Source organism: Rhinolophus sinicus, chromosome 5 (genome assembly GCF_057876585.1).
Source record: "Rhinolophus sinicus isolate RSI-liver-muscle chromosome 5, RSI-T2T, whole genome shotgun sequence".
Lineage (NCBI taxonomy): Eukaryota > Metazoa > Chordata > Mammalia > Chiroptera > Rhinolophidae > Rhinolophus > Rhinolophus sinicus.
Genome location: NC_142505.1, coordinates 37,177,875 through 37,202,457, shown reverse-complemented (window position 1 = coordinate 37,202,457; position 24,583 = coordinate 37,177,875). Strand labels below are relative to the sequence as shown.

Sequence of the window (24,583 nt, the reverse complement as noted above, 5' to 3'; positions counted from 1 at the left end):
ATGTTAATTGTTACCACTTGATTAGGATAGAATCTACTAGGTTTTTCTATATAAATAAATATTTTGTGGGGGGATATTTTGACTCAACATCTTGTTTCACATCAAATTTGTACTCAGTTATTTTAATATTTATTAATACATCTTACTTGAATCATTATTATTACAGTGTTTTGCCAAGTGCTGATTTTCAAATTTATTTTTCCTTTTGGATTTATTAGTTGGCTTTACCATAAGGTAGAGGTTTTTCTTCTATTTGATTTATTTACTTACCTGTTTACTTTTATTTCTTTTATTTATAGTAGTATGGATTCATGATTTCTGTTTTATTTAGTGACTTATAATTAGTTACTGTCAGTTATTTTGATGTTCGAAATGACCCAGACTTGGCCAGTGGCGGCCCATTCAAGCTGTCCTGTGTCTTTTTGACATGTCACTATCATTCTTTGAGCATTTCCTTCTTTCTGGTACAACAGAGTGTTCCAGGTTCATCTGGTGTTTTCTCTACCACAGCTTTGGAATCAGTTGTTCTGCAGGGAGTCCTGATTCCTTTTATTTGTGAAAAGTATTTAGAATCCAGGATCTGGGGACTGGGTATGCTCATTGCTACTGGCGTGCCATTGCATTTAGGCCTTTTCATGAAACAGCTAGATAATACATGTATATACTTGGGCAAGTACAGGCTCAGAGATATATTTCTTTATCTAGCTGTTTAAAACCATGAGTTCTTAATCACTGCCTGTAATTTGGATCCACCACTACAGGATTTTTTCCTGATCTTTGCATTTCCCTAGTTTTAATTTCCTTTTCTGACAGAAATCTGGATTCTTATTAACTTCAATATATTTACTTATCTGCTTAATTCCATTTATATTCAATCTCCCAACCACATACTCATCTTCTCAGTCTCTATTCCACCAGCCCTGACTTCATGGACTATCTCATCCCTCGCTGCAGTTGGTCAAGTGCTGTCGGACCAGCCGCTGGTTAATTCTGCTTCTGGCAAACATTGCTAACATGCTGTCTGAATCTCCAGTGCCTTTGAACATGACACATGAGTTTTCCAGCCCCTTCCCTAGGGAAGGGGAAAGAGCCATAGTCTTTTTTTCAGTGTGCTAATAGCAGGATATACACGTTTTGTTTTACTTTGGTCAGTAGCCGCTATTATAATAGTTATATGATTTTGAAAAATCGAAACATAAAGAAAAGTAGAGAATATGGGTATTAATTTTCATTGCTTTCAACCATTATTTTCCATTATTTTAGTTCAAGCATTTGAACATGTGTCTCAGTTCACCAGTTACATTGTACAATATAATTTTCAGTACTGTTTTGGCTTTTGTAAAAGAATGTAAGATTTTGTGTTTTGTTGGGCTTCCTGCCACATTTCTGGTAGTTGGTTGTTTTTACCTTGACGTTATTCAGTGCTGTGCTTTTTATAGCTCAATAAACAATCACAGTTCAATTATACAGCTAACCCCCTGCACTCCCCTCTTAGTTTACTTGCAGTTCTTTGGAATATTTACTTACAGTAGGTCTGTAAAATCTAATTTTGATCCACAAAATTATTGTAGGTCTGCTCACTTTTTGCAATATTTAACTTAACAGCAGTCTGCCTTTCTCCGACATGAACAATTTTTATTGTGTTGTTTGAAGTAACCGGTTTCACTTTAAGATGTAAATGTATGAGTTTTATTTTCAAATTCTGACTTCTCGTGATCACTTTTCAGAGAAACCCAAGTCAAACTTGTAAAATAGAGCCTACCCTTTTTAAGCTGGGGCTCTGAATATAAAAACCAGTATAATCATACGTAGAGTCTTTGTGTGGTACTTTTTTAATAATAAGACTTTAAAATAGAAGCTTTAAGTTCGCAACAAAATTGGGAGGAAGGTACAGAGATTTTGCATAGACCCCCTGCCCCCACACATGCACAGGCTCCCCATTATCAACGTCCCTCACTAGAGGGGTACATTTATTACCAGGACTGAATCTACATTGACACATCGTAATCACACAGTCCATAGTTTACCTTAGGGGTCACTCTTGGTGTTGCACATTCAATGGGTGTAGATTAATGTATAATGACATAATTCATCATTATAATATCATGCAGAGTATTTTCACTGCTCTGCAAACCCTCCGTGTTCTGCCTATTCATTGTCATTCACCCCTACCCCTGGCAACCAGTGATTTCTTTAAAACTATATTTTAGTTTGCTTAAAATAAACTAAAAAGTTTTGTCTTTTCCAGATGTCATATAGTTGGAATTAGCATGTAGCCTTCTCAGATTGGCTTCTTTGACTTAGTAATATGCATTTAAGGTTCCTTCATGTCTCTTCATGGCATGATTGCTCATTTCCTTTAGTGCTAAATAATATTCCATTATCTATATGTATTACAGTTTATCCATTTACATAGTGAAGAACATCTTAGTACTTCCAGGTTTTGGCAATTTTGAGTAAAGCTGCTATATTAACATCCATGTGTAGGTTTTTGTGTGAACATAAGTTTTCAGTTTCTTTTGGTAAATACCAAGAAGCGTGATTACTGGGTTGCGTAGTAACAGTACGTTTAGTTTTGTAAGAAACCACCAAACTGTCTACCTAAGTGGTTCTAGTATTTTGCATTCTTACCATCATTGAATGAGAGTTGCTCCATGTCCTCAATAGCATTTGGTGTTGTCAGTGTTCTGAATGTTAGCCAACTGTGTAGTTGTGTCTCATTTTTGTTTTAATTTGCATTTTCCTGATGACATATGACACTAAGCATCTTTTCCTATGCTTATTTGACATTTATATATCTTATTTGGTGAGGTGTCTGTTCATGTCTTTGACCCATATTTTATTCTAGTAGTTTATTTTCTTATTGTTGAGTTTTAACAGTTCTTTATATATTTTGGATAACAGTCCTTTATCAGATATATATATTTTTTGCAAATATTTTCTTCCAGTAATGGCTTGTGTTTTCATTTTCTTCTCAGTGTCTTTCACAGAACAGATAATTTTAAATTTAACCAAGTCTAGCTTATCAGTTTTTTCTTTGTAGGATAATGCATTTGGTATTACCGTGTTTCCCTGAAAACTACCCAATCAGCTCTAATGCGTCTTTTGCAGCAAAAATTAATATAAGACCCAGTCTTATTTTACTATAATATAAGAACCGGTCTTATATAATGTAATATAAGACCCGGTCTTATTTTACTATAATATAAGAACTGATCTTATATAATGTAATATAATATAAGACCGGGTCTTACATTAATTTTTGCTCCAAAAGACGCATTAGAGCTGATTGTCTGGCTAGGTCTTATTTTTGGGGAAACACGGTATATGCAAAAAGTCATTGCCAAACTCAAGATCATCTAGATTTTCTCCTCTATTATCTTCTATTTTATAATTTTGCATTTCACATTTATTTTCATACAAGTTGGGTAGTGTCAGTCTTTCAACTTTGTTCTTCAATATTGTGTTGGCTATTCTGAGTCTTGTTTTTCCATATAAACTTTAGAATCAGTTTGTTGATATCCACAAAATAACTTACTGAGATTTTGATTGGTTTTGCATTGAATCTATTCAATAAGTTGGGAAGAACTGACATTTTGACAATATTGAGTCTTCCTATCCATGAACAAACATGGAATACTTTGTCATTTATTTAGTTCTTGTTTGATTTCATTCATCAGAGTTCTCTAGTTTTTTTCATATAGAACTTGTACATGTTTTGTTAATTTTATACCTAAATTTTCATATTTTGGGGTGCTAATGTGGAATTGTTTTTAATTTAAAATTCCAATTGTTTGTTTCTCATGTATAGGAAGCAGTTTACTTTTGTATATTGTCCTTGTATCCTGAAACCTTGCTTCAGTTGCTTATTCGTTCCAGTAGTGTTTTTGTTAAGTCTTTCAGATGTTCTACCTTGACAGTCATGTTATTCCCATTCTCTTTTACATTGGCATATGCTATTTTGAATCTCACTACTTTAGATAATTAGTAATGACTTTTCATTTATTTTAATGTTTATATCAAATCCTAGTTAAAATAATGTCATATACAAAGTAATATAATAATAGAATATAAATCCTTACAGAATCTTGTCAGATAATTCTGGAGAGATTTTTTTTGTTTTTGTTTTTGTTTTTACTGTTTTGGCCTCACTGGTATAGTTTTTCTTTAAGTAGAGAGAAATGCACCTATTTCTTTTAATGTTAGTGCAATTTAGCGGCTAGATCCAAAAAAATAACATGAAATCTTCTTCATTTTACTATATTCTTATAAGGATTGGGAAAGAAAATGAGATAATTGTATTTTTGTCACGTTTAGCCAAAATTCAGCTCTTAATCCAAGTGGTTTTATGCCTCTAAGCCAAGACAGCACCTATTACTTTTTTAAAAAATTCATATATTTGGTTCATTTTTTGTGTCTGTTAATTTGTTGTTGTTTTTTAATAGAAACTGAAAATTAAAGAAGGAAATTTAATTCATAATAATAAATGACTTTTTAAATCCATACCACAATTCTGCCACCTAGTGTTTGCACATGGATTTTTAACAGTATTTTTCCTTTTTTAGAACTGTTTGAGAATAATTCTTTCCTTCATCCTTAGCTTACAAATATTATATTTGGCAATAAAAACTTTAAAAGGGATATCCATCTTTATTAATCTTTTTGAAGAATTAGATTTTTAGTAACTCACATGTTAAAGCTCATAAATTGTTTATAAATTTATTGCATATAAATTTGCTAAGTGTTTGCCAGGGATGTTTGCACAATTCAGTTCTCTAATGAGTAATTTTACTTCTTAGAGTCGGGGTGGAAAAAAGTTTCTTGTTGTACTGAAGGAAATCTTGGACAGGGATCCCTTGTCTCAACTGTGTGAGAATGAAATGGATCTTATTTGGACTTTGCGACAAGACTGCAGAGAGAATTTCCCACAGTCACTGCCAAAATTATTACTGTCGATCAAGTGGAATAAACTTGAGGATGTTGCTCAGGTAATAGAAGATCATTTCTGTAACACCTGTAAGGATTATATATTACTTTGTTGAGTTTCTGTACTGTGTTTTCCTACATAGATATATTTCCACAGGTTGGATAATTTTTTGCCGGAGAAATTTTGAGGTTTTAAACTCTTGCTTATACTCTAAATGGTAGACCAGAAAGTTTGAAGATTTAAAAATTCCAGATTCTATGTAGATTTTCTGTTTATTTCACTAAACACAATTATTACCTATAGTAATTACCTATGGTGTAATTATCTATGGTGTAATTATCTATAGTAATTACCTGCACATGGTAGGTCCTGGGCTACTTCTGTTTCATCAATGAACTCCAAAGTTTTAATCTTAAGACCCTTTGCAATGACTTTCTAAAATGAATATGTATTGTTTGAAAATTACTTCTGTTTGGAGAAGTTAACATTTTGGAGCATAAGCGATTCAGATCAAATGTAACATTTGTTTCAGTTGGGCAGTGTTGAATGTCTTTAGGCAGGATAGAGACAGAGGAAAAAATTTTGCTCCAAAAAACCTACGAAATTTTCGCTCCTTGATTTAATTTTCCAAGACTGTCAAAAGCACTGGCATTTATTAAATTCAGTTGGTCATTAATGCTCTATAGAAGGATCCTTGAAATGTTTTTTAATCAGACGAATACAATTGGCATATTAAAATAACCAAATTTGTTAACTTATTTGAATTCACCCAATCTTTTAAAAAGTTTTCTGGTTTTGAGGGTGGCCTGTTAGCTCAGTTGGTTAGAGCGTGGTGCTGGTAACACTGAGGTTGCCAGTTCGATCCCTGTGTGAGCTACTGAGCTGCGCCCTTCTTAAAAACAAAAAAAGTTTTCTGGTTTTAGTAAATGTATAATGACTTTAAAAATTGATTTTAATCATATGCATTTTTAAAATCTTTGATTTTATAGTTTTACTTCAAATTACGTGTAGAAAGGATTTCTTTTGAGTTTATTTCTTAATAATGTCTTAAAGATTTTTTGAATCATGTTATGTAAGTATATTATAATGGGCTTCGTTTAAACTGTTCTACTGTTAGACCACATGAACATTACTTACTCTGAAAAGGAGCTGTTTTTGTCATTTGGATAGGTTTTAATTGTTTTGGCATAGTTATCTTCTAACCACTTACTTATTTAAATTCAAGGTTAGTTTTCCATGAACCCCCATAATGATGGAATATAAGATATAAACCTTTTCACTTGGCACATTGGCCTACTTCTCATGGATTGTGTCCCGTTCTAAGTGCCTCCTGAAACCATCCTTTATGAAGACATCCATCATATTATGTTGTATAGAATTAGAGTACAAACATTTCTCATAATCTTTTTTTCTTCTCATTTGTTTGTATCTACATTTAAAAATGATATTCTGTGAAAAAACTTGGCATACCATCATAGCCCTTTCAAAGGGAAGACTTTGCTTTTGCATGGTGTCTGGCTGTGTATGCTGCTGATAAAAAGAACACAGTATTCAGTCATGCCATCTTGCTGTATTCTTAAAAGATATCTGAGAGAGGTTTCTTATGTCAGCTGTCAGGAAATGAAATGAGCTAATTTATGCTTAATATTCTTTATTTGAACAGAAGGACAGTGACTTTTATATTCAGGAATTTATCATGCTTGTCTCATTTTCATGAGGGAATCTAAAGCATTGTTATCAGCTATAACTCAACATCCTCCATTTTAGAAGAAAGGTAGTGGTGTAATTTAATACTCAAGTACAAACACCCAAGTGTAAACAGGTGTAGGAAAATGTGAATTTCACAATCCTAACCCCCCCTTTTTAGTAGTCTAGAAAAAAAGTTAATGGTATAAAAAGTAATGTGGCTTAGTTTCTCCTCTGACCCTGTCCCCATTGCCAGTTACAGTGAACTTGTACAAAAGAACACAAACTATGTTTTCAATAGATCAATAGATCGATTACCTTGGGAAGTGGAGAGCCAGAAGCCTCGTGCAGTTTGTACTCTTAATTCAACAGGTGTAAGCCGGGGGTGAAAATTCTATAGAAGAGTAGCCCATTAATACACAGGAGAACATTCTTTGGCATAATGCAGAAGGGATTTCAGTAGTCTTTGCAGCAGGCAGGTAATTGTTTTCACTATATGGCTGAGTCAAATTTCCCTTCCCTATTTGCTTCCATATGTTTCCCCAAGCTAAAGTGATGGGTTTTGGTAATGTATTTAATTTTATGTTTATATAATTTATTTTTATTTTTTTAAAACTTTATTGGGGAACAGTTTGCTTCTCCAGGGCCCATCAGCTCCAAGTCGTTGTCCTTTAGTCTATTAGTTGTGGAGGGCGCAGCTCAGCTCTAAGTCCAGTTGCCATTTTCAATCTTTAGTTGCAGGGGGCGCAGCCCACCGTCCCATGCGGGAATTGAACCAGCAACCTTGTTGTTGAGAGCTTACGCTCTAACCAACTGAGCCATCCGGCCGCCCCTATAATTTATTTTTTAATAATTGTAAATAATCTTACCAAAGGTTAATTACTTTCCAGTAGTAGGGGTGTTTTTAACCCATAACATAGTTGAACCTCTAGTGTCACAGAATGTTATCTATCCTTTGCAGTATTGTTTTTGTGGAGTAATATATGCTAAGAGTTTTTTTACTGTTGTTTTAGACCCTCAAGAAATGGTCCCCCCAATTCCTTATCCATAATCAGGACTGCTGGTCCATTAGGGCGTTGGGGAAAGGATGGAGGGGGCCCATCAGTGGTAAAAAGTGGGGTGAGGTGGGTGTTTTATATCTTTAAACCAGTATTTCTCAAACTTTTTTCATTATTACACTCCTTAGGAGCCATTTTAGACATTTTCCCTCCTACTAGTCCCATCCCCATGAGATTTTGATACCATAGACAAGTGTATGTCTGTTTATGTACTGTATGTATATGTGTGCTATATATATATATATATAAAACAAGTAATAAAGCTATTCTTTTTATTCAATGCAGATTTAAGAATAATTAAAAATTTAAGATAAAATTAAAATTAAGAAACTAACATTTTACTGTACTTGTTGAGAAACTTTAATGTAGTTTATGCAAATTGTAATAAATTTCATATCTTTGTTAGCAGTTTATATAGATGTATACTAATAATGGCAATGTAATCCAATTTTTAAAACTTATTTGAAAGCTATTTTTCTGTAAATGTAAATTGAAAAATTAAGTTAATTTCTTAAAAGTTATCTTTAGTGAACTTTGAAATTTGTTTGCTACGAGAAAATACCTTTTAACTTACAGCTGCTGGGCATTCATTCAGATATTAACCTTTTGGAGGCACTTGACATAATGAGGGGCTGAATAATTTGTAGAATTAAAATAATAAAATATAAGCTATTTTTATTTAATTCTCAAAGCCCAAGCCTCACACAAAAGCTCAAGAGATTTAGGCTCTCTGGAACCAGGGTTTCCAAAAATGTGGCCACGTGTACTCAAACCCACCCTCTACCTACAATTCCGGCTCATCTCCTCAAGGATTCTTTTTTATCCTATGTCTAGATCATTTCTACGTGGCATGTATAAATAGGAGACTGGCTGTATTTGCCTTATTTATAGAAAATAAATAACTAGGTACTATTTATTTCTAATGGGTTACTTATTATGATTTAAAGGTTTTAAACATGCTGTGGTCAATAAAAAGTTCTGTTAAGCAATAGATGCTCTTAAAATATCAAGAGTTAAAAGTGAACTCCCTCAAAGTAATGTTATGTTGTTATTAATGAACTTTATATGTAAATTTCCTGTCATTAACTTGAGCCTTGCGGCTTGTATTTGTACTTTGAGTTTTACCTCTAAATATTTCTTGATCACTTTGTGTATGCGTGTATATGCATGCGCTCCCTCTCTCCCTCCCTCCTTCCTTCCCTCCTCCCCTCTCTCCTTTTGAAAATCAGTTAATGTCTAATGATTGTAGAATTCATATGTTCAGTGTACATTCTAAGCTAGTACTTAATAGCTTTTTTAACCTGTTTATAGAATATTTCAACTATAATTTAAGACAATTTTTATTAATCCATATTATCAGGAATGGATTTTTGAGGCCTCCATAATTGCAAGTATGCTTCTCCTTTGTTTCGACCCCTCTTTACTACTGTATGCCATGGAAAAATAGATTACTATTTCCCCCTACAATTTCTGAACCAGTTTCAATTTTTAAACAGCTTCAGGCGCTACTTCAGATTTGGCCTAAACTGCCTCCCCGGGAGGCCCTGGAACTTCTAGATTTCAACTATCCAGATCAGTATGTGCGGGAATATGCTGTGGGCTGCCTGCGACAGATGAGGTATCTCCTGAGTTGGCTTTCTGTGGGGCAAGGAATAACTTGGGGGTGGGTAGAAAATGCTTGAATGTCTCATAAGAAAGGAAAAGGCTAGGAATTATTCAGAGTTCAAAGCATTTGTTCCTTCTCTCCCTCCCTCCGTCTCTCTCACATTCTCACTCTCTCACATTTACTCTATAGGTATTGTAAAACAAAAACATACTGGGTCCGAGGTCCCCATCATCACCCTCAGGTTCCGTGATTCACTAGGAGGACTCACAGGACTCGGCATATAGTCATATTCTTGGATGGTTTATTACAGCCAAAGGATACAGAGCAGAATTGGCAAAGGACAAAGATTCATGGGACAAAGTCTGGAGGAAACCAGGCAAAGTTTCTAAGGTTTCTTTCACTCTGCCTAGAGCATACCAAAATTCTAGACTCCCAGAAGGAAAATGGGTGTTCTGCATAAGCCGTACTGTTTGCACAATTTAGGCATTGTGAGCCATTCTTACCTGGTGGGGTGGTAGAAAGCCTTTTGAAATCTGTATTTCCAGATGCCAGCCAAGTGCCAACCTTTTTAAAAGGGTAACAGTCAGGCCTGCTGTGTTAACTCTTTCTTTTGTCTACCCATAATTAATAAATGTTGATATTTTGTCATGATTATTAAAACCTTTTTATTATTATTAAGCAAATAGCATTATAGTTAAAGATGAAGTCCTCATAATTTCCTTGCCCTAGTTTGATAGAAGTAATCCTGATTACTTCTTTTACTTTCCAGAGGCAACCGTAATCATAAATTTGGTGTGTATCTTTCTATCACATTTTTCTGTTTTTACCACTTTTTATATCTATAAAAATACAGATACAAAATATTATACATTGAAAAGTCATACAAACATACATGGGGCTGTATGTATTGTTTTACATTTTGCTTTTTAAAAATTTTAACATTAGGTTTTTGAGGTCAGTCTTTCCCATTACATATAAATGTAGTTTCCTTTTACTACAGTGTAATATTCTGTCATAGGGATATATCTTACTTATTCCATTCCCCATTGAGGAACATTTTGTTTTCTCCAGATTTGCCTGTTATAAACAATGCTGCAGTGAACATACTTGTACAGTCCCCTTTGGACAATACATGTGTGAGAATCTATGGGAGATAATTTGAAATGTTATTATTCAGACAGTCTCAGAAAATGGGCATTTTCAGGTTTTCCATTTTCTTTCTAGTCTCAAAAATGAGGGTTATACTGTATGGCTATTTGAAAAATAAATAAAAGTTCTCAGAAAATTATGGATACTATAATTCTTTTTCTTTTTAAAAGTGTATATGTTTTAAACCATGTGATAGCCCACAGAAATTACACAAACTCATGAGTAGTGGTCATTTTCGAGGAGTGAAATTAGATGTGTAAGGAAAGGGAATCCTCCTTCTATTTCTTCCTTTCTATCTTTTACTCTATTTATAGCTTTTATAATGGCCATGGGTTTTATAATAAACTTTACGATTGTTGTGTTGATAGTTTTAAAAAATGAGGCTCCCAGTTGCTCCTCAGTCTTAAGTTTTCATTAGGCCGAGTCAGGTGTTTTTCTTAAATGTATTGATCCCCAGGAGGAGATGGCTGTGATCTCCATGTTCCATTTAGGCAATTCTGATGCATTTCCCTAGGTTAAATGTCTAGTTATGAGTTTTTTTTTCCCCTTGGTATCCAGTACCTTGGGCTTCAGTGCCAAATCTGCCTTAGACTACATTGTTAACCGTTTATTGTCCAAGACTATCGTCAACGAGTAGTAGACTTGGGATTTGTATCTGACCCAGCTACTAGAACTGCCTCTGATGGGAGTTATATGTGAATGGTTTGGAGACAGACACAAAATATAGAACCACTAACCTTCTGCTCAGTTAACTAACTACAGTTATGTAACTACAATATTATGTTATATTAATTAGTGAATCAATTTCCACTTACAAATACACTCATTTCCTTATCTTTCAAACTATTTGCATTTAAGATTTTAATTATTCATTGGTTATCTTGGAGAAGGGTTATCTAGGGTTATCTTAACCCTAATGATAGGAAAGGAAAATAAATTGCTGGCATACTAATAGAATTTTTATTTTAAAAAATTGATTGGTTAACTAAGTATATAACTTTGAGCATGATCAGAAATCAGTGCCTAATTTTATTGTAACTCTGGGCTGATTGTAAATATAATTGTCAATTATAGCAACCTAGTTAATTTAATAAAGATGCCCCATGTATCTGCTCTTTGCTCCCTTCCACTCTCCCTCCCGCCCATCTGAAATCCTCAGCTTTTCGTATGTTACTGTAATAGTGAAACAGTGACTGTAAGCAAGCAACACGCCTGACCCAAAAACGCCATTGTGTTTCAGTAAGTTAGTATTTGATAATTTGATAGGAAGGGATCTTTTTCTGGCATGGGGTATTGAGTGACTTACTGTGTCTTTTGTTTTTTTTTTTTCAGTGATGAAGAACTCGCTCAGTATCTTTTACAACTGGTGCAAGTTTTAAAATACGAGCCTTTTCTTGATTGTGCCCTCTCTAGATTCCTACTAGAAAGAGCACTTGCTAATCGGAGGATAGGGCAATTTCTGTTTTGGCACCTTAGGTAAGTGTTTTATATTGCAGTTTGAGACTATCTTGTACTTTTGTTAATATAAACCAGTGTAATACAGGACATTTAGCAAAAACAGTGAGCTGCTTTAGTTGTTTCTGAGCCATCTGTAAGATTGATACTCTCTTGGTGTCTTCTATTTCTTGATAACCAAATCCTCAATTTTCAATTCAGATAAGTATCCCTCTATGCCTTCTTGATTTTTAACTGAAACTAATAATTAGTGTATTGCTGTTTTCCTGTAAAGTGTATATATTTAGACTAAATATGTTAATGTGTTTAGACTGAAAACCAGACTTATTCCTTCCAAAAGGCTGTGGGTAGTAATGTTATATCATTGCTACTACAGGGTAAAGATTTTAAAGTTTTCCTGTAACAACTGTAGCTTTATTTTTCAACTTCTTTATCAACTAGGTCATTTTCAGAAATACATGAACCTATTTCACCAAATTTATATAAACGTAAAATCAGGAAAGAGAACTAAAAGTTCTTTAGTTTCCTATGAAAATTGTTGATTCCTCATTTCTGACTCTCTACTGAGACGTTTTTACTTTTTTCATCCGGACTTCAGAATATTGAAAGTAATGATTATCAGGAAAAAAATAACTTTCCTTTTAGGCTTAGCTTCTTAAGGAAAATAAGCTCTATAATATTTTTATTTTATGGGGTATATTTCTGGATCTTGATTTTATTATTATTATTAGAGTTTTTCTTTTCTTGTTGTTAATTTGTATTCTTTGCTCATCCAGTTCAGTCTTATTTTATACCTTTCAGGGAATAACAAAATAATGTATTCCATTTTCAAATGTGCACACCATTTTTTTAAAAATTAGTTTCAGGTGTGCACATCATTCTTTGAGAAAAAACTGAATAGAAGCCAATTGAGGGATTAGTCAGTTGTGTGATATAAGTCAGGTCTTTGTGTTTCATTTTAATTGTCTCTAAATTGGAAATGTTAGCTTTTCACTCCGAAAAGCAAATAAGGTGAGATGTGAAAATTTTGGATTTCTTGGAATAAAGAATTAACTAATTATGAAATCTCATATCTTTCTGAACTATAATGTTTAAAGTGTTGGAAAGTTGACCATACCACTAAAAATTTTTCACAAGAGGATGTGTTCTTCCTTTCTTTAGTTGGCATCATAAGTCAATTTTATAATAGAATGAAGAAGTCAGTACTTTTATTTAGTGATCTGAAGTATCTGACAAAACATCATAATATTATTAACTTTCTTCAGGTCAGAAGTGCACATTCCTGCTGTCTCCGTACAATTTGGTGTCATCCTTGAAGCGTATTGCCGGGGAAGCGTAGGGCACATGAAAGTGCTTTCCAAGCAGGTATCAGTTTGTTTTAATCTTCGTGTTCAATTTGCCACATGATATTCGATGAACTCTGTCATATGCTTTTACTGTCATTTCATTATTTCATACAGTTTTCAGTAACTGAGCCTGATTAATTAAATCAAAATTCAAGTCAAGAAATGAAGTTTCAACAAACAGCAGAACATTAATTGAATGCTACCAAAAAATTAGTCAAGATTCCTCATAGTATTTATAGTAATACCATGCCTTAAATTTTAATAGGAAATGCTTATTTAGATATGCTTAACAATGGGTTTGTTGGTGATGGTGACAACCATCATGAAATCTTTAGACCCTGTTTTTTCATATCCCTGAGTTACTCTTTCCATAGTATATTATTTATGATACATATGCTCTGCCATTTGTTTTAGACTTAGATATTTTGAAACCTAAATCCATACGTGTTACAGCTCTTAGAATTGAAAATCCTCAAACTGCTTTTTCTATATATAGAAATTTTCTGAAATTATGATAGTCTCTCACAATCACTCATCTTTTTCCCTGACCCTCATTTTCTAATCATTACTCATGATGAGGTATTTGTGATACTAATAGGTCAGATATTAATTGCTTACTCTATGCCAGGAACCATACTAAGGGTTTTAAGTATGTTATTTTATTGTACTTTCCTAATAATACACTACAATACTTACTAACACTGTCTGGATTTGACAAGAGGAAAGACTGAGACTCCAAGATATTAACTTGCCTAAAAACTCAGAACTGTTAAGTGACAGAAATAAGTTTCAAAGTTCAGTCTGTCTAGCTATAAAACTAGTTTGTTTTTTTTTTTTTAAAGACTAGGAGTTTTCAAATCTTTTTTAGCAGCACAACTTTTTTCTTTTTAAATCAAAACTTAAACACAGACCCAACTTAAAATAGACAGTAGTGGCATTTTATCAGTATAAATGTATTTTTGAAGCTAAAATAAAACAGAAGCCGTTTAACAGAATCATGAAGCTGTTTTCCTAAGCACAGAATTTCATAATTGGGGGTTTTTGTTGACAGTTGTAGTCTCAGTAGCCAATTATTTCTCTATTTTGTTTTGGAGATAATCCTGATTTACATATATGTAGCTAAGTAATTGCAAATAGTAATGGTTCTTAATAGCTTGCTTACAAATGGGAAACATAACCATGGCCCAGCCTTGATTTGCTGGTGGGGCCTTGGTCCCCTGAAGGATGAGGTGAGAGAATTTTTGCCCTCAAAATAAAGCAGCCCTGTATTCAGTTTCATGCCAGAATACTTACTTCATTGACAGATAGCAACAATATGCTCTTATTGTCTAGCAGTAATTTTTTCTGAATTGAGTATTATCTAACCTCACATAGGAAGGTTTTCTTAATGGTTTAATATGTATTTACTCAGAACTTACTATATGCCAGGGTTTGTGTTCAGTATTGGTGATATGAAGTCAAATTAGCTATGTTGCTGCCATTAAGGAGTTTATATTCCTTAGAGTTCTTAGAGTAGGTATAGAAATCAGTGATTAAGTATTATGACACAAGCATTGTTAGTGAATATTATGGAAGCACAAAAGAGAGACATGTAACCCAGCTTAGGGCATTAGGGAAGAGTTCACAGTAGAGGTTGATACTTGTAGTGGGTTTTGATGGTCTAGTACGTGTTAGCTAGATGGAGAGTGTTAGTCAGTACTCTACAGAGAAACAGAGCCAATAAGGTGTATGTGTGTGTGTGAATATAGTGAGGGAATGAACGGAGGGTGAGATTGAGATTTATTATAAATAATTGGCTCATCTGATTATGGAGTCTCAGAAGTCCAAGATCTATAGTCAAGCAAGCTGGAAACCCAGGAGAGCTAATAGTGTAGTTTCAGTATAAGTCTGAAGGCCTGAGAACAAGGATTGCCAATAGTATGTAAGTTCTAGTCTGACAGCAGAGACTCTCAAGAAGAGTCAATGTTTATGTTCAAGTCCGATGACAGAAAAAGATCTCTGTCCGAGTATAAGGCAGTCCGACAGGTGGAGTTCCTTCTTACTTGTAGGAGGGTCTGCCTTTTCTATTCTGGTCTTCAGATGTTTGGATGAGGCCCACTCACAGTACGGAGGTCAGTCTGCTTTTCTTAATCAACTGATTCAAACGTTAATCTCATCTGAAAACACCCTCACAGACACACCTAGAATAATCTTGGACCAAATACATGGGCACTCCATGGCCCAGTCAAGTTGATACATTAAATTAACTATGGCAGATCAACTCAGCATCCATAAGACAGATCCTTAAACCTACTAAATCTCCAAATAAAGACAATAATAGGGTCACAGTTTCACCGAATGTGATACAGCTACCCCGAGTAGAAACAAAAACTCACTAATCTCTTTCTCATAAGAGGAAGTAATGTCCTTAAGTGGTGTTTATTCTTCTCCTTGATATCCTATAAATTAAGTACTATGATGTAAAATTAACAACACTTAAATACAACGATATAAAGTCAGTACATCTTATGTTACATGATGGGAATAAGAGCAGGAAGAAAACCAAGGCATTTGCTATACACATACAAACACACATTCATAACAAAAAGGAGACAATTAGTCCTCATTTTTGTAACTGGTCACATGGTCATAGCTGGTATTTATCACTACCTTCTTCCAACCTATTCTGTATTCCCTTTAGCAAGCACCTCAGTTAGTTGTGGTTCTTTACTTGCTGGAATGACCCAAACCTTCGTTCTATCTAGTTCTATCTAGGCCATTAGAAGTCCTGCCTGGATTGGCTTATAATTTTCCCTTGATCTTAATCACAGGGCCTGGTAATACTAAGAGATCTCCTGTATTGTACACATGCTCTTCCTTACCTCCGTTGTGGAGTAGTAGGCCAGTTTCCCCTTGGTAGTCAGGATAAATCACTAGCCAGCACCAAAATGCCCTTCTGTGCCTGTTGTCCCAGAGGCATGAGGAGCACAAAGTGGCTGGGAAGGAGTCTTAATTTCCACTTCAATGGCTCACTGTTGTGTTTCCCAGTGGAAGGATTCCTCCCTTTGTAACTAAGACCACTATGTCAGCAGAGCGTAAAGTCATAGGAACAGGAAGCAAAAGTTTTGCTAGTGGGTCACTAAGGGAATAATAGTTATACCACCTCCTGGATCCATGAATCCTGGCTATGGGAGAAACATCATATATTGATTGGCCACCAATTCAGAGCAGATACAGCCTTCTGGAGAGCCTTGCCCCAGCCTTGCAAGGTATTGCCACTTAGTAGGCGCTATAACTGAGTCTTCCAAAGGACATTTCACTGTTCTATCAAGCTAACTACTTTAGGATGGTGGGAAATATGGTAAGACCAGTGGATTCTGTGAGCATGAGCCCATTGTCTCATTCCATTTGCCATGAAATGAGTTTCTTGACTAGAAGCAATGCTGCATAGCATACTGTAATGGTGGATAAGGTGTTCTGTAAGTCCCCGGATGATAGTTTTCGTAGAAGCATGGAGTGTAGGGAAGGCAGATCTGAATCCAGAATGTCTATTCCATTAAGAACAGAACACGTCCCCTTCCATAATTGAAGCAGATCAGTGTAATCAACCTGTCATCAGGTAGCTGGTTGACCACCCTGGGTGAGTGGTGCCGCATCAGTGTTGGTCTCTGCTGCTGGCACATTGGGCACTCAGCATGGTCATAGCCAGGTTGGCTTTGGTGAGCGGAAGTCCATGTTGCTGACTCCATGCATAACCTCTGTCCCTGCCACCTTGATAGAGAAATTTCTTTAGGTCTAGAGTAGTTGCTACTTTTTAGTAGGTTCAGTCAGCATAATGTTATCAATGTAAAGGACCAGAGTGATATCTTGAGCCCTAGAAGTTTCACTGAGTTAGAAGTCTTCAACTTTTAGTTGGATTTATTTCCCACCCACTGACATAAAAATTTTTTAAGTCTAGAGTAGTTGCTACTTCTTAATAGGTTCAGTCAGCATAATGTTATCAATGTGATGAACCAAAGTGGTATCTTGCTGAAGGGAAAGGCAATCACGATCCCTGTGAACTAAATTATGACATAGGGCTGAAGAGTTGGTAAACCCATGAAGTAGGATGGTGAAAGTGTATTGTTGGCCTTGCCAACAATAGTAATTAAGCAAACTGCTTCTGGTGGGTCTTTTTGACAGGTATGGAGATAAAATTATTTGTCAGATCAATAGCTGCAAACCAGGTACCAGAGGATGTGTTACTTTGCTCAAGCAATGAAACCATATCTGGTACAACACCTGGTTAATGTTAGGATAATCCACTATAAATCTCTAAGATACATCTGTCTTCTGCACAGGCCAAATAAGGCAAGCTGAGTGGGGATGTGATGGAAATCACCACTCCTGTATATTTCAAGTCCTCGATGATGGCATTAATTTGTGCAATCACTCCGGGAATGCATTACAGCTTTTGGTTTACTGTTTTCTTAGGAAAGGCAGTTATAATAACTTCCGCTTGGCCCTTCCCACCATAATAGCGCTCACTCCACATGTCAGGGAACCAATATGGAGATCCTGCCAACTGCTAAGTATATCTGTTCCAATGATATATTCCAGAACTGGGGAAATAACCCCAGGGTGGGTTTGGGACCCACTGAGCCTGCTGTGAGACAGCTCTGTGCAAAAACTCAATTGCTAACTTGACTTCCATAAGCTTCCTACTTTGTCTGAAGGCCCTCAGTGACACTTTGGGTCTTTTGGAATTAGTGTCAGTTTAGAGTCCAGAAGTGTCCAGAAGTCCCTGATAGGTCTAATTATTTCCTTTTCCCTGATGTGCAGTTGCCATGATAAAAGGCCATAAGTTCCTTTGGGGAAGCCAGGGAAAAATCATTTTCAATTTGGTGTAGAATTCACAGGTGTCATTCGGTACTGATGAAAATATTGGAGCAATTATCAACTTCAGTGTGGCTAGGTCTATGGGTGCATGTTAGAGAAATGAGTCCTGAAGGTTTACTACTTAAATGTTTATTATTATCATAGTGAAAATGTCAGACAATAAGCTGTATATGACTAGTAAGTATAGCAAGGTAATTTCATCTAGCTGATACAATCTGAAATCAGCATATTCAGTCAACTTAGCTGAAATTTCCTCTAGTATTAATAATTCTCTCCCAATCTTTACTTTTTGGTACATTATTTTTCCCTCATGGCAAAGTCTCCCCTCCCTTACTACCTTTTCTAACCTCTCTCTCATTTGAAGGCCATCTGTTTCTTCACTCCTAACCTTCTACTCATTCCTATACCTCTCTGCTGTCCCAACCTATTTTTATAATAGAGCCTTGTAGTAATTTTATTGCCAGAGGAACTCCTGTAGGTTTTAATAGATGATTTTAATATTGATGATTTTTCATTCATGTTAAAACCAATTATATCTAGCCCATTAATGATGGTAATAATAGCTAACACTTATTCACCACTTATTATGGGCCATTTTTTCTTCACAACAGTATGAGATTGATAATTTTTTTTAAAAAATAAATTTTATTGGGGAATATTGGGGAGCAGTGTGTTTCTCCAGGGCCCATCAGCTCCAAGTCGTTGTCCTTCAATCTACTTGTGGAGGGTACAGCTCAGCTCCAAGTCCAGTTGCCATTTTCAGTCTGGTTGTGGGGGGCACAGCCCACCATCCTATGTGGGAATTGAACCAGCAACCTTGTTGTTAAGAGCCCATGCTCTAACCAACTGAGCCATCCGGCCACCCATGAAATAGATAATATTAATCCCTTTAATTTTATAGTCTTCTTAAATCTATTTCATACCTAGCAATGTGTCTTGTGTTTCATGGCTGCCATCCTAGTCCAATCCATTATCCTCTCTCACCTGGGTGTCTTCATTTACCTCCTAAATTATGCCTTTTGTTTCCATTCTTGTCCCTCCCCCCAAACTCCCACCCCCATCCTCTACACAGCAGATAAAGTGATCTTTTAAAAAAGTAAATGTATTATGTCATTTTCCTTTTTAAAATCCCTGCAGTGATTTTCCTTGCATGGGGAATAAAATCCAAACTCTTTGTCAGTCTATAAGGCCATACTTGATGAAGTTCCTACTTCTTTGACTTCACTGATATACTCAAACCACACTGGACATTTTCTTGGTTCTCTGGGAGCCTCAGTTTGACTTTTATAACAGCAGTCATGTGACATGGGTGACCACACTATTCTTACTCTTTTTCTTGACTGATGATTAGCAAGGAGAAGACTTTATCCTTTACATAGCAATTCTTGTTATCACTGTAAACCTATAAAAAGACAAGGTGTTGAAACACTTAAAGTATATGACTTATGGTCATGTGGGTATTCAGGACACTGTCCAGGAAATGTATATCAACACAATTAGTGATGGGGCATGAAAATTCACAGTGTATAAACATGGAAGAAATTCAAATTTGAAATACTTTAAAAAGTTCCTATTTGCATAGCCCATTTTTTAGCTGGTTCCATTTTCACCAGTGTTTGTACAGCTCCTGAAATTGTTGAAAAATGGAGTGTCTGTGGTTTTGACAGATGACTTACTTGGCAAGCTTCAGTCTTCTCGATTTTATCATCAAGCTACATAGAACTTTCCCAGTTTCCTGTGAGCAAGCCCTCAGCCGGTCTGTAGAAACTGTATGCCTGAATTCATCTCCCTACAGATTCTTAGTGGTTTCCTTGCATAGAAGCAGAGTTCAAAAATGAAAATATGGTGTAAAATAAGTCTGTTCGTAGAAATTCAAGCCATGGTGTTTATAACATTTGTTGTATACATATTTCATATGCTTGTTATATACAACTTACACGTTGATGTAAATACTCTGTTTTTATCATTAGTTGTTTCCAGTTTTAATGCCATAACGATAAAATAAAATATTCCTTTTGATTTGTGGTTGGCTGAGGCTATTTTAAGGAATTTTACATAATATGACATAGACAAACCCTCAGTGATTAAACAATGAAGTTGACTTTTAAACACAATGGTTTTGATTCAGTTGGCCATTGATGATTTACCTTGTACTACTTGCATAAGCTTTTACAAATATTTGCATATGTTTTAATAGCCAGAGTTACCTCATTATAAAAACAAGTAATTTAGACGGGGACAACAAATACTGTGTCTATATTTTTATTTATTACACTAAAATCCATTTTAACTTACTATTAGTGGAAAGACAATATACTGAGAAGCTGTCATATAAGAGTGATGGCAAGAAGTAGATAATACAGTTGAATGTCAGGAACCCCAGGGTTACTTGTATGTAGATTTTACTCTTAACACTTGGAGCTAGCCAAATGGAGTGGTTGAGATTAGTTGTGTTTCAAATTCTATTACTCAGTGAGCTGCAGAGTTCTGAGTAGTTTAAGTTTCATACTTATGTTCTTAACCACAATCTTTGTCTCTACTTTTTTCTAATTTATAAGATTTCATTTAAGAAAAGGGTTAAAGTTTGAAAATGGTGCTTTAAGTAACAAGTGATAAAAGTAAGTTTTTATTCTGTTGTTCTATCTAATATGTTTGTCATAAGCTAAGCACTGTTTTTACGTTAGCTGGAGTGTGTGTAGTGGTTACTGATTAATATGATCACATGATATTATAGTACTTTATATTATTTTTAACCATATATGAATTTTGATGGTGGGGAAACTTATTTTTCAGGTTGAAGCGCTCAATAAGTTAAAAACTTTAAATAGTTTAATCAAACTGAATGCAATGAAGCTAAACAGAGCCAAAGGGAAAGAGGCCATGCACACTTGTTTAAAACAGAATGCTTACCGGGAAGCCCTGTCTGACTTGCAGTCACCTTTGAACCCATGTGTCATCCTCTCGGAACTCTAGTAAGTGACAGTCTGTGCTGTGCTCACTGAACCTCCCATCAAAATAGCAATAAAGAAAGGATTTCTAAGTGACTGTGTTGGGGGAGGAGTAGGGCCAGCTCTTAGCTGCAGTATGTGGAATATAATTAAAGAAGGGAAATTTTGAAGTCCTCAAAGGTTATTCTTGTGTTCAGTAGGATATATGTCTACTGGCTAAATTTGTCTGTGGGGTTAGTGAAAGTTATTACAAGTTAATTTCCTTTCAGTTATATGGAATTAAATTTGTTTTCTATTAGTGGTATCTAAGAGTTGAAAATCCTGTATAAGCAACATGTTGGCAACCATCATTTTCTAATTAACTTATTTTTAAATTATTTACTAATTAACTTTCCTATTTCAAAATGAGATCTTGAATGAATTTAGAAAATTATTTCGCACTTTTTCATTCTCTACAGAAATAATGGAAAAGTAATAGTGTCTATTCATTATATCAGTATTCAAAATTGATCCCTTTTTAAATAATCAAGAATGAACTCTTAATAATCCTAATTTTAATCCAATAATATGTTCTGATAGTGACTATATAGAACAACATAAAGTTAAGGAAGAATAAGAAAGAAGAGGAATTTTAAATGTAGGTAGGGAGAAGGGCAAACTGAGGTTTTCAGTCCAGCTCATCTGTCATCACTACATGCCACCCAAGGCTGTCATCCTGGTTGCTTTTCTACCAAGAGGAAATGTTCTAGTCCTGACTTCTGTAGACTGGAACAGGGGAGGGGTTCTCTCAGACCTAGTGTATCACAGCAAAATTACAGTCTTGCCATTTCTTTAAATTGAAGTGAGCTAATTTTCCCCTTGTTTGATTTCAGTGTTGAAAAGTGTAAATACATGGATTCTAAAATGAAGCCCTTGTGGCTGGTGTACAACAACAAGGTGTTTGGTGAAGATTCAGTCGGAGTGATTTTTAAAAATGGTGATGGTATGTACTGAAGGTTTTGCAGTACTGAATTCCTTAGTAGTTTTTCATTTGTTGTCAGTTTGCTTTATCTGAAAGGCGTTGTATAAATATATAACAGATGGCAGCCAAAAGAGGTAGCTATCAGTGATTATAAGTTGGAATTCGGCATGTCCTAAATCCCTTTTTCCCCCTTTTGGAAATTGACTTCTGCAGCGTACTTACATACATTGTTCTAATAAATCTTCTCTGTTTTCCTACAAAATACAAAGTCTGTCTATTTCTTTGGTAAAAAGCTTGTGAAATAACAACAGAATATTTTCAGTAATACGATTTATACATCTTGTTTCAGTGATGCCTATTTTAATATTTCTTCCATAGTTTTGTATTTTAATTAAACTATCTTACTGACACATACTTTAAGAAATGCCTCTGAAGTAATCACACCAATCAGAACGCAGTCAAGACCGCTACCACTTGTTAGTTGTGTGACTACAGGCAAGTCACGCAAAATTAATTGAGCTTCAGGGTCTTCATGTCCGTGAGAATTATATTGTCTGTATGGTGATTGTTAAATTATTAATACTTTGATAATTATTAATTGTCAAATTACTAAATTATTATAATCTAATAATTCCTGTTATTAAAAGGAATTAATTGAGATAAAATAAGTAAATGTGATTAAAATAATAATGTGCTTACAACTGTTTTTAAAAGAACTTGTAGTATTTTGCCAGACATTTAACACCATGTGACTACATGAATGTCATTATGTGGAAATCATTGCTTTCACAATCTGTTACTTGAAAATTATGCTTGGACATCATAAGTAAAATCCACTGTTGTTATTTTATGAACCCATTGTGCAATTACTACTTACGTGATTCTTAAGAACTTCCTGTGCATCCCTATAAGTAAACAAGAAGGAAAAAAATTAACAATGTGAATTGTGTGGATGCTGTAATTCAACATTACTGTGTTATAACAGTATTATAGCATTCATACAATTAGTATAGTACCTAACTCATGGTATTTTACACTTAATTTCTGAAATAGTGTTACAGGGACATGCTAACCAACAAACCTAATATTTAACATAATAAATGTGGTCAGCATTAAAATACTGGGGAAGAAATTAGTACAGCATTTGTCAGTGGTTTTAGTTAATTCTGGCTGAATTAGCTAATCTTGAATTAATGTTAGTAGTCATAAAATGGAAAGCATTTAATAAAGCACAGTTTTTTCCCCTTAGATTTACGACAGGATATGTTGACACTCCAAATGCTGCGCTTGATGGATTTACTGTGGAAAGAAGCTGGTCTGGATCTTCGGTGAGATTTGTAGTGAATTATTTTTGTCTCATGTTGTATTCTATCCACAGCAAAATTTTAAAAAACTTGTTGCTGATTCCTTCCCTCCTGCTATAATGTTTTAGAATGATACTTATATAGCATTGTACAGTTTATGGTTTACTCTTAAATACGTTATCTTATTTAAACTTCATGTGTAAAACCGTACATGTGATGGTGATAGCAGAAAGAAGGAATAGGTTTGACCTTCAGTAAATCCTGGGCAGACAGCAAGAGTCACATCCTTAAGCTATGGTTTTGAAGTTGCTCTCAGGGAGGATGCACTGGTGGTCATGGGAGTGACAAGGCCAGAGAAAGGACTTCCCCTAATCTTACTTAACCTAGTAACATTGATTGTTCTGCCTTCCCAAGAGGGAGGAGTTTAGGGAGGCTCTTAGGGCTTTTAGCTTGCCACCATTATTAGGAGTAGACAGCGGAAAAGAAAGGTTTATGGCAACAGGAAAAAAAGGAAACAGATATTAAAAGTTTAATTATTATCAAATCTTCTAAGGTAAAGAGAAGATGAAGATAATTGCAAATAAAATGTTGATAATATTTACATAAAAATAATAAGATTTGAATGTCAACAAATTGAAAGTCCAGCCTCATACTAGGCCATTATATTCATAATGAACAGGATGGGGGATAATAATCCTAAATATTTAAAGAGCTCATAAAAATAAATGTGTGGGAAAACATGTGAAAAGGCTACTCATACAGGATATAAAATCAACTAATAATTAAACACTGTCAGTTCCAATGTAAAAGTACAAATTATAAGAATAATTGGATAACATCGATTTCCTACCAAAGATTTTGTTAATTGATAATCTAGGACACTATTAGAACAAAAAAATGTAAGTATTTTGATATGCCATTGTAAATTAATATGAACCTCTCTGTAGCAAGTTTATTTATACAAGTTTATGTATGCAGTATTTCCGGAATTTACTTTAAAATTAGATATATGGACAGATTCATGTACAAAGAGATTCATCCAGGCTTTATTTACAATTTAAAAAATTGGGCCCCCCTTTTGAACATTTGCTCAATAGTAGAATAAGGGTTTAAAAAACTATTAGCTATCTCATATGACCAAATATGTCAGATACTTTAAAGTAATAGTTTATAGAGACTTGCTAACAATTTGGAGAAAGTGCTTACCTTCTGTTATCAAATGAAATAAGTGTGATGCAAACGTATTTTTATAAAATATTTCAACTATGTTAAAAATTCACTGAAGA

The 24,583-nt window shown here is 34.7% G+C and overlaps 1 protein-coding gene and 1 non-coding gene across 6 annotated transcripts in view; one reads left to right on the top strand and one right to left on the bottom strand.

The window, feature by feature from the left end:
- Positions 1-24,583, top strand: part of PIK3CB (phosphatidylinositol-4,5-bisphosphate 3-kinase catalytic subunit beta) — a 153,476-nt gene that overhangs the window by 109,697 nt on the left and 19,196 nt on the right. For 3 of the 5 annotated variants that reach the window (XM_088798363.1, XM_088798365.1, XM_088798364.1), the window contains 8 exons: positions 4,800-4,988; positions 7,627-7,737; positions 9,168-9,289; positions 11,759-11,902; positions 13,147-13,246; positions 20,878-21,056; positions 21,905-22,014; positions 23,243-23,321. In XM_088798363.1, coding sequence (XP_088654489.1) covers positions 4,800-4,988; positions 7,627-7,737; positions 9,168-9,289; positions 11,759-11,902; positions 13,147-13,246; positions 20,878-21,056; positions 21,905-22,014; positions 23,243-23,321 — 1,034 coding nt within the window. The remainder of the gene's footprint in view (positions 1-4,799; positions 4,989-7,626; positions 7,738-9,167; positions 9,290-11,758; positions 11,903-13,146; positions 13,247-20,877; positions 21,057-21,904; positions 22,015-23,242; positions 23,322-24,583) is intronic. The other 2 variants (XM_019747566.3, XM_019747603.3) reach the window with 1 other exon arrangement.
- Positions 6,349-6,488, bottom strand: LOC141567367 (small nucleolar RNA SNORA15). The gene has a single exon (XR_012489962.1). It is a non-coding gene; the product is annotated as a small nucleolar RNA SNORA15 (small nucleolar RNA).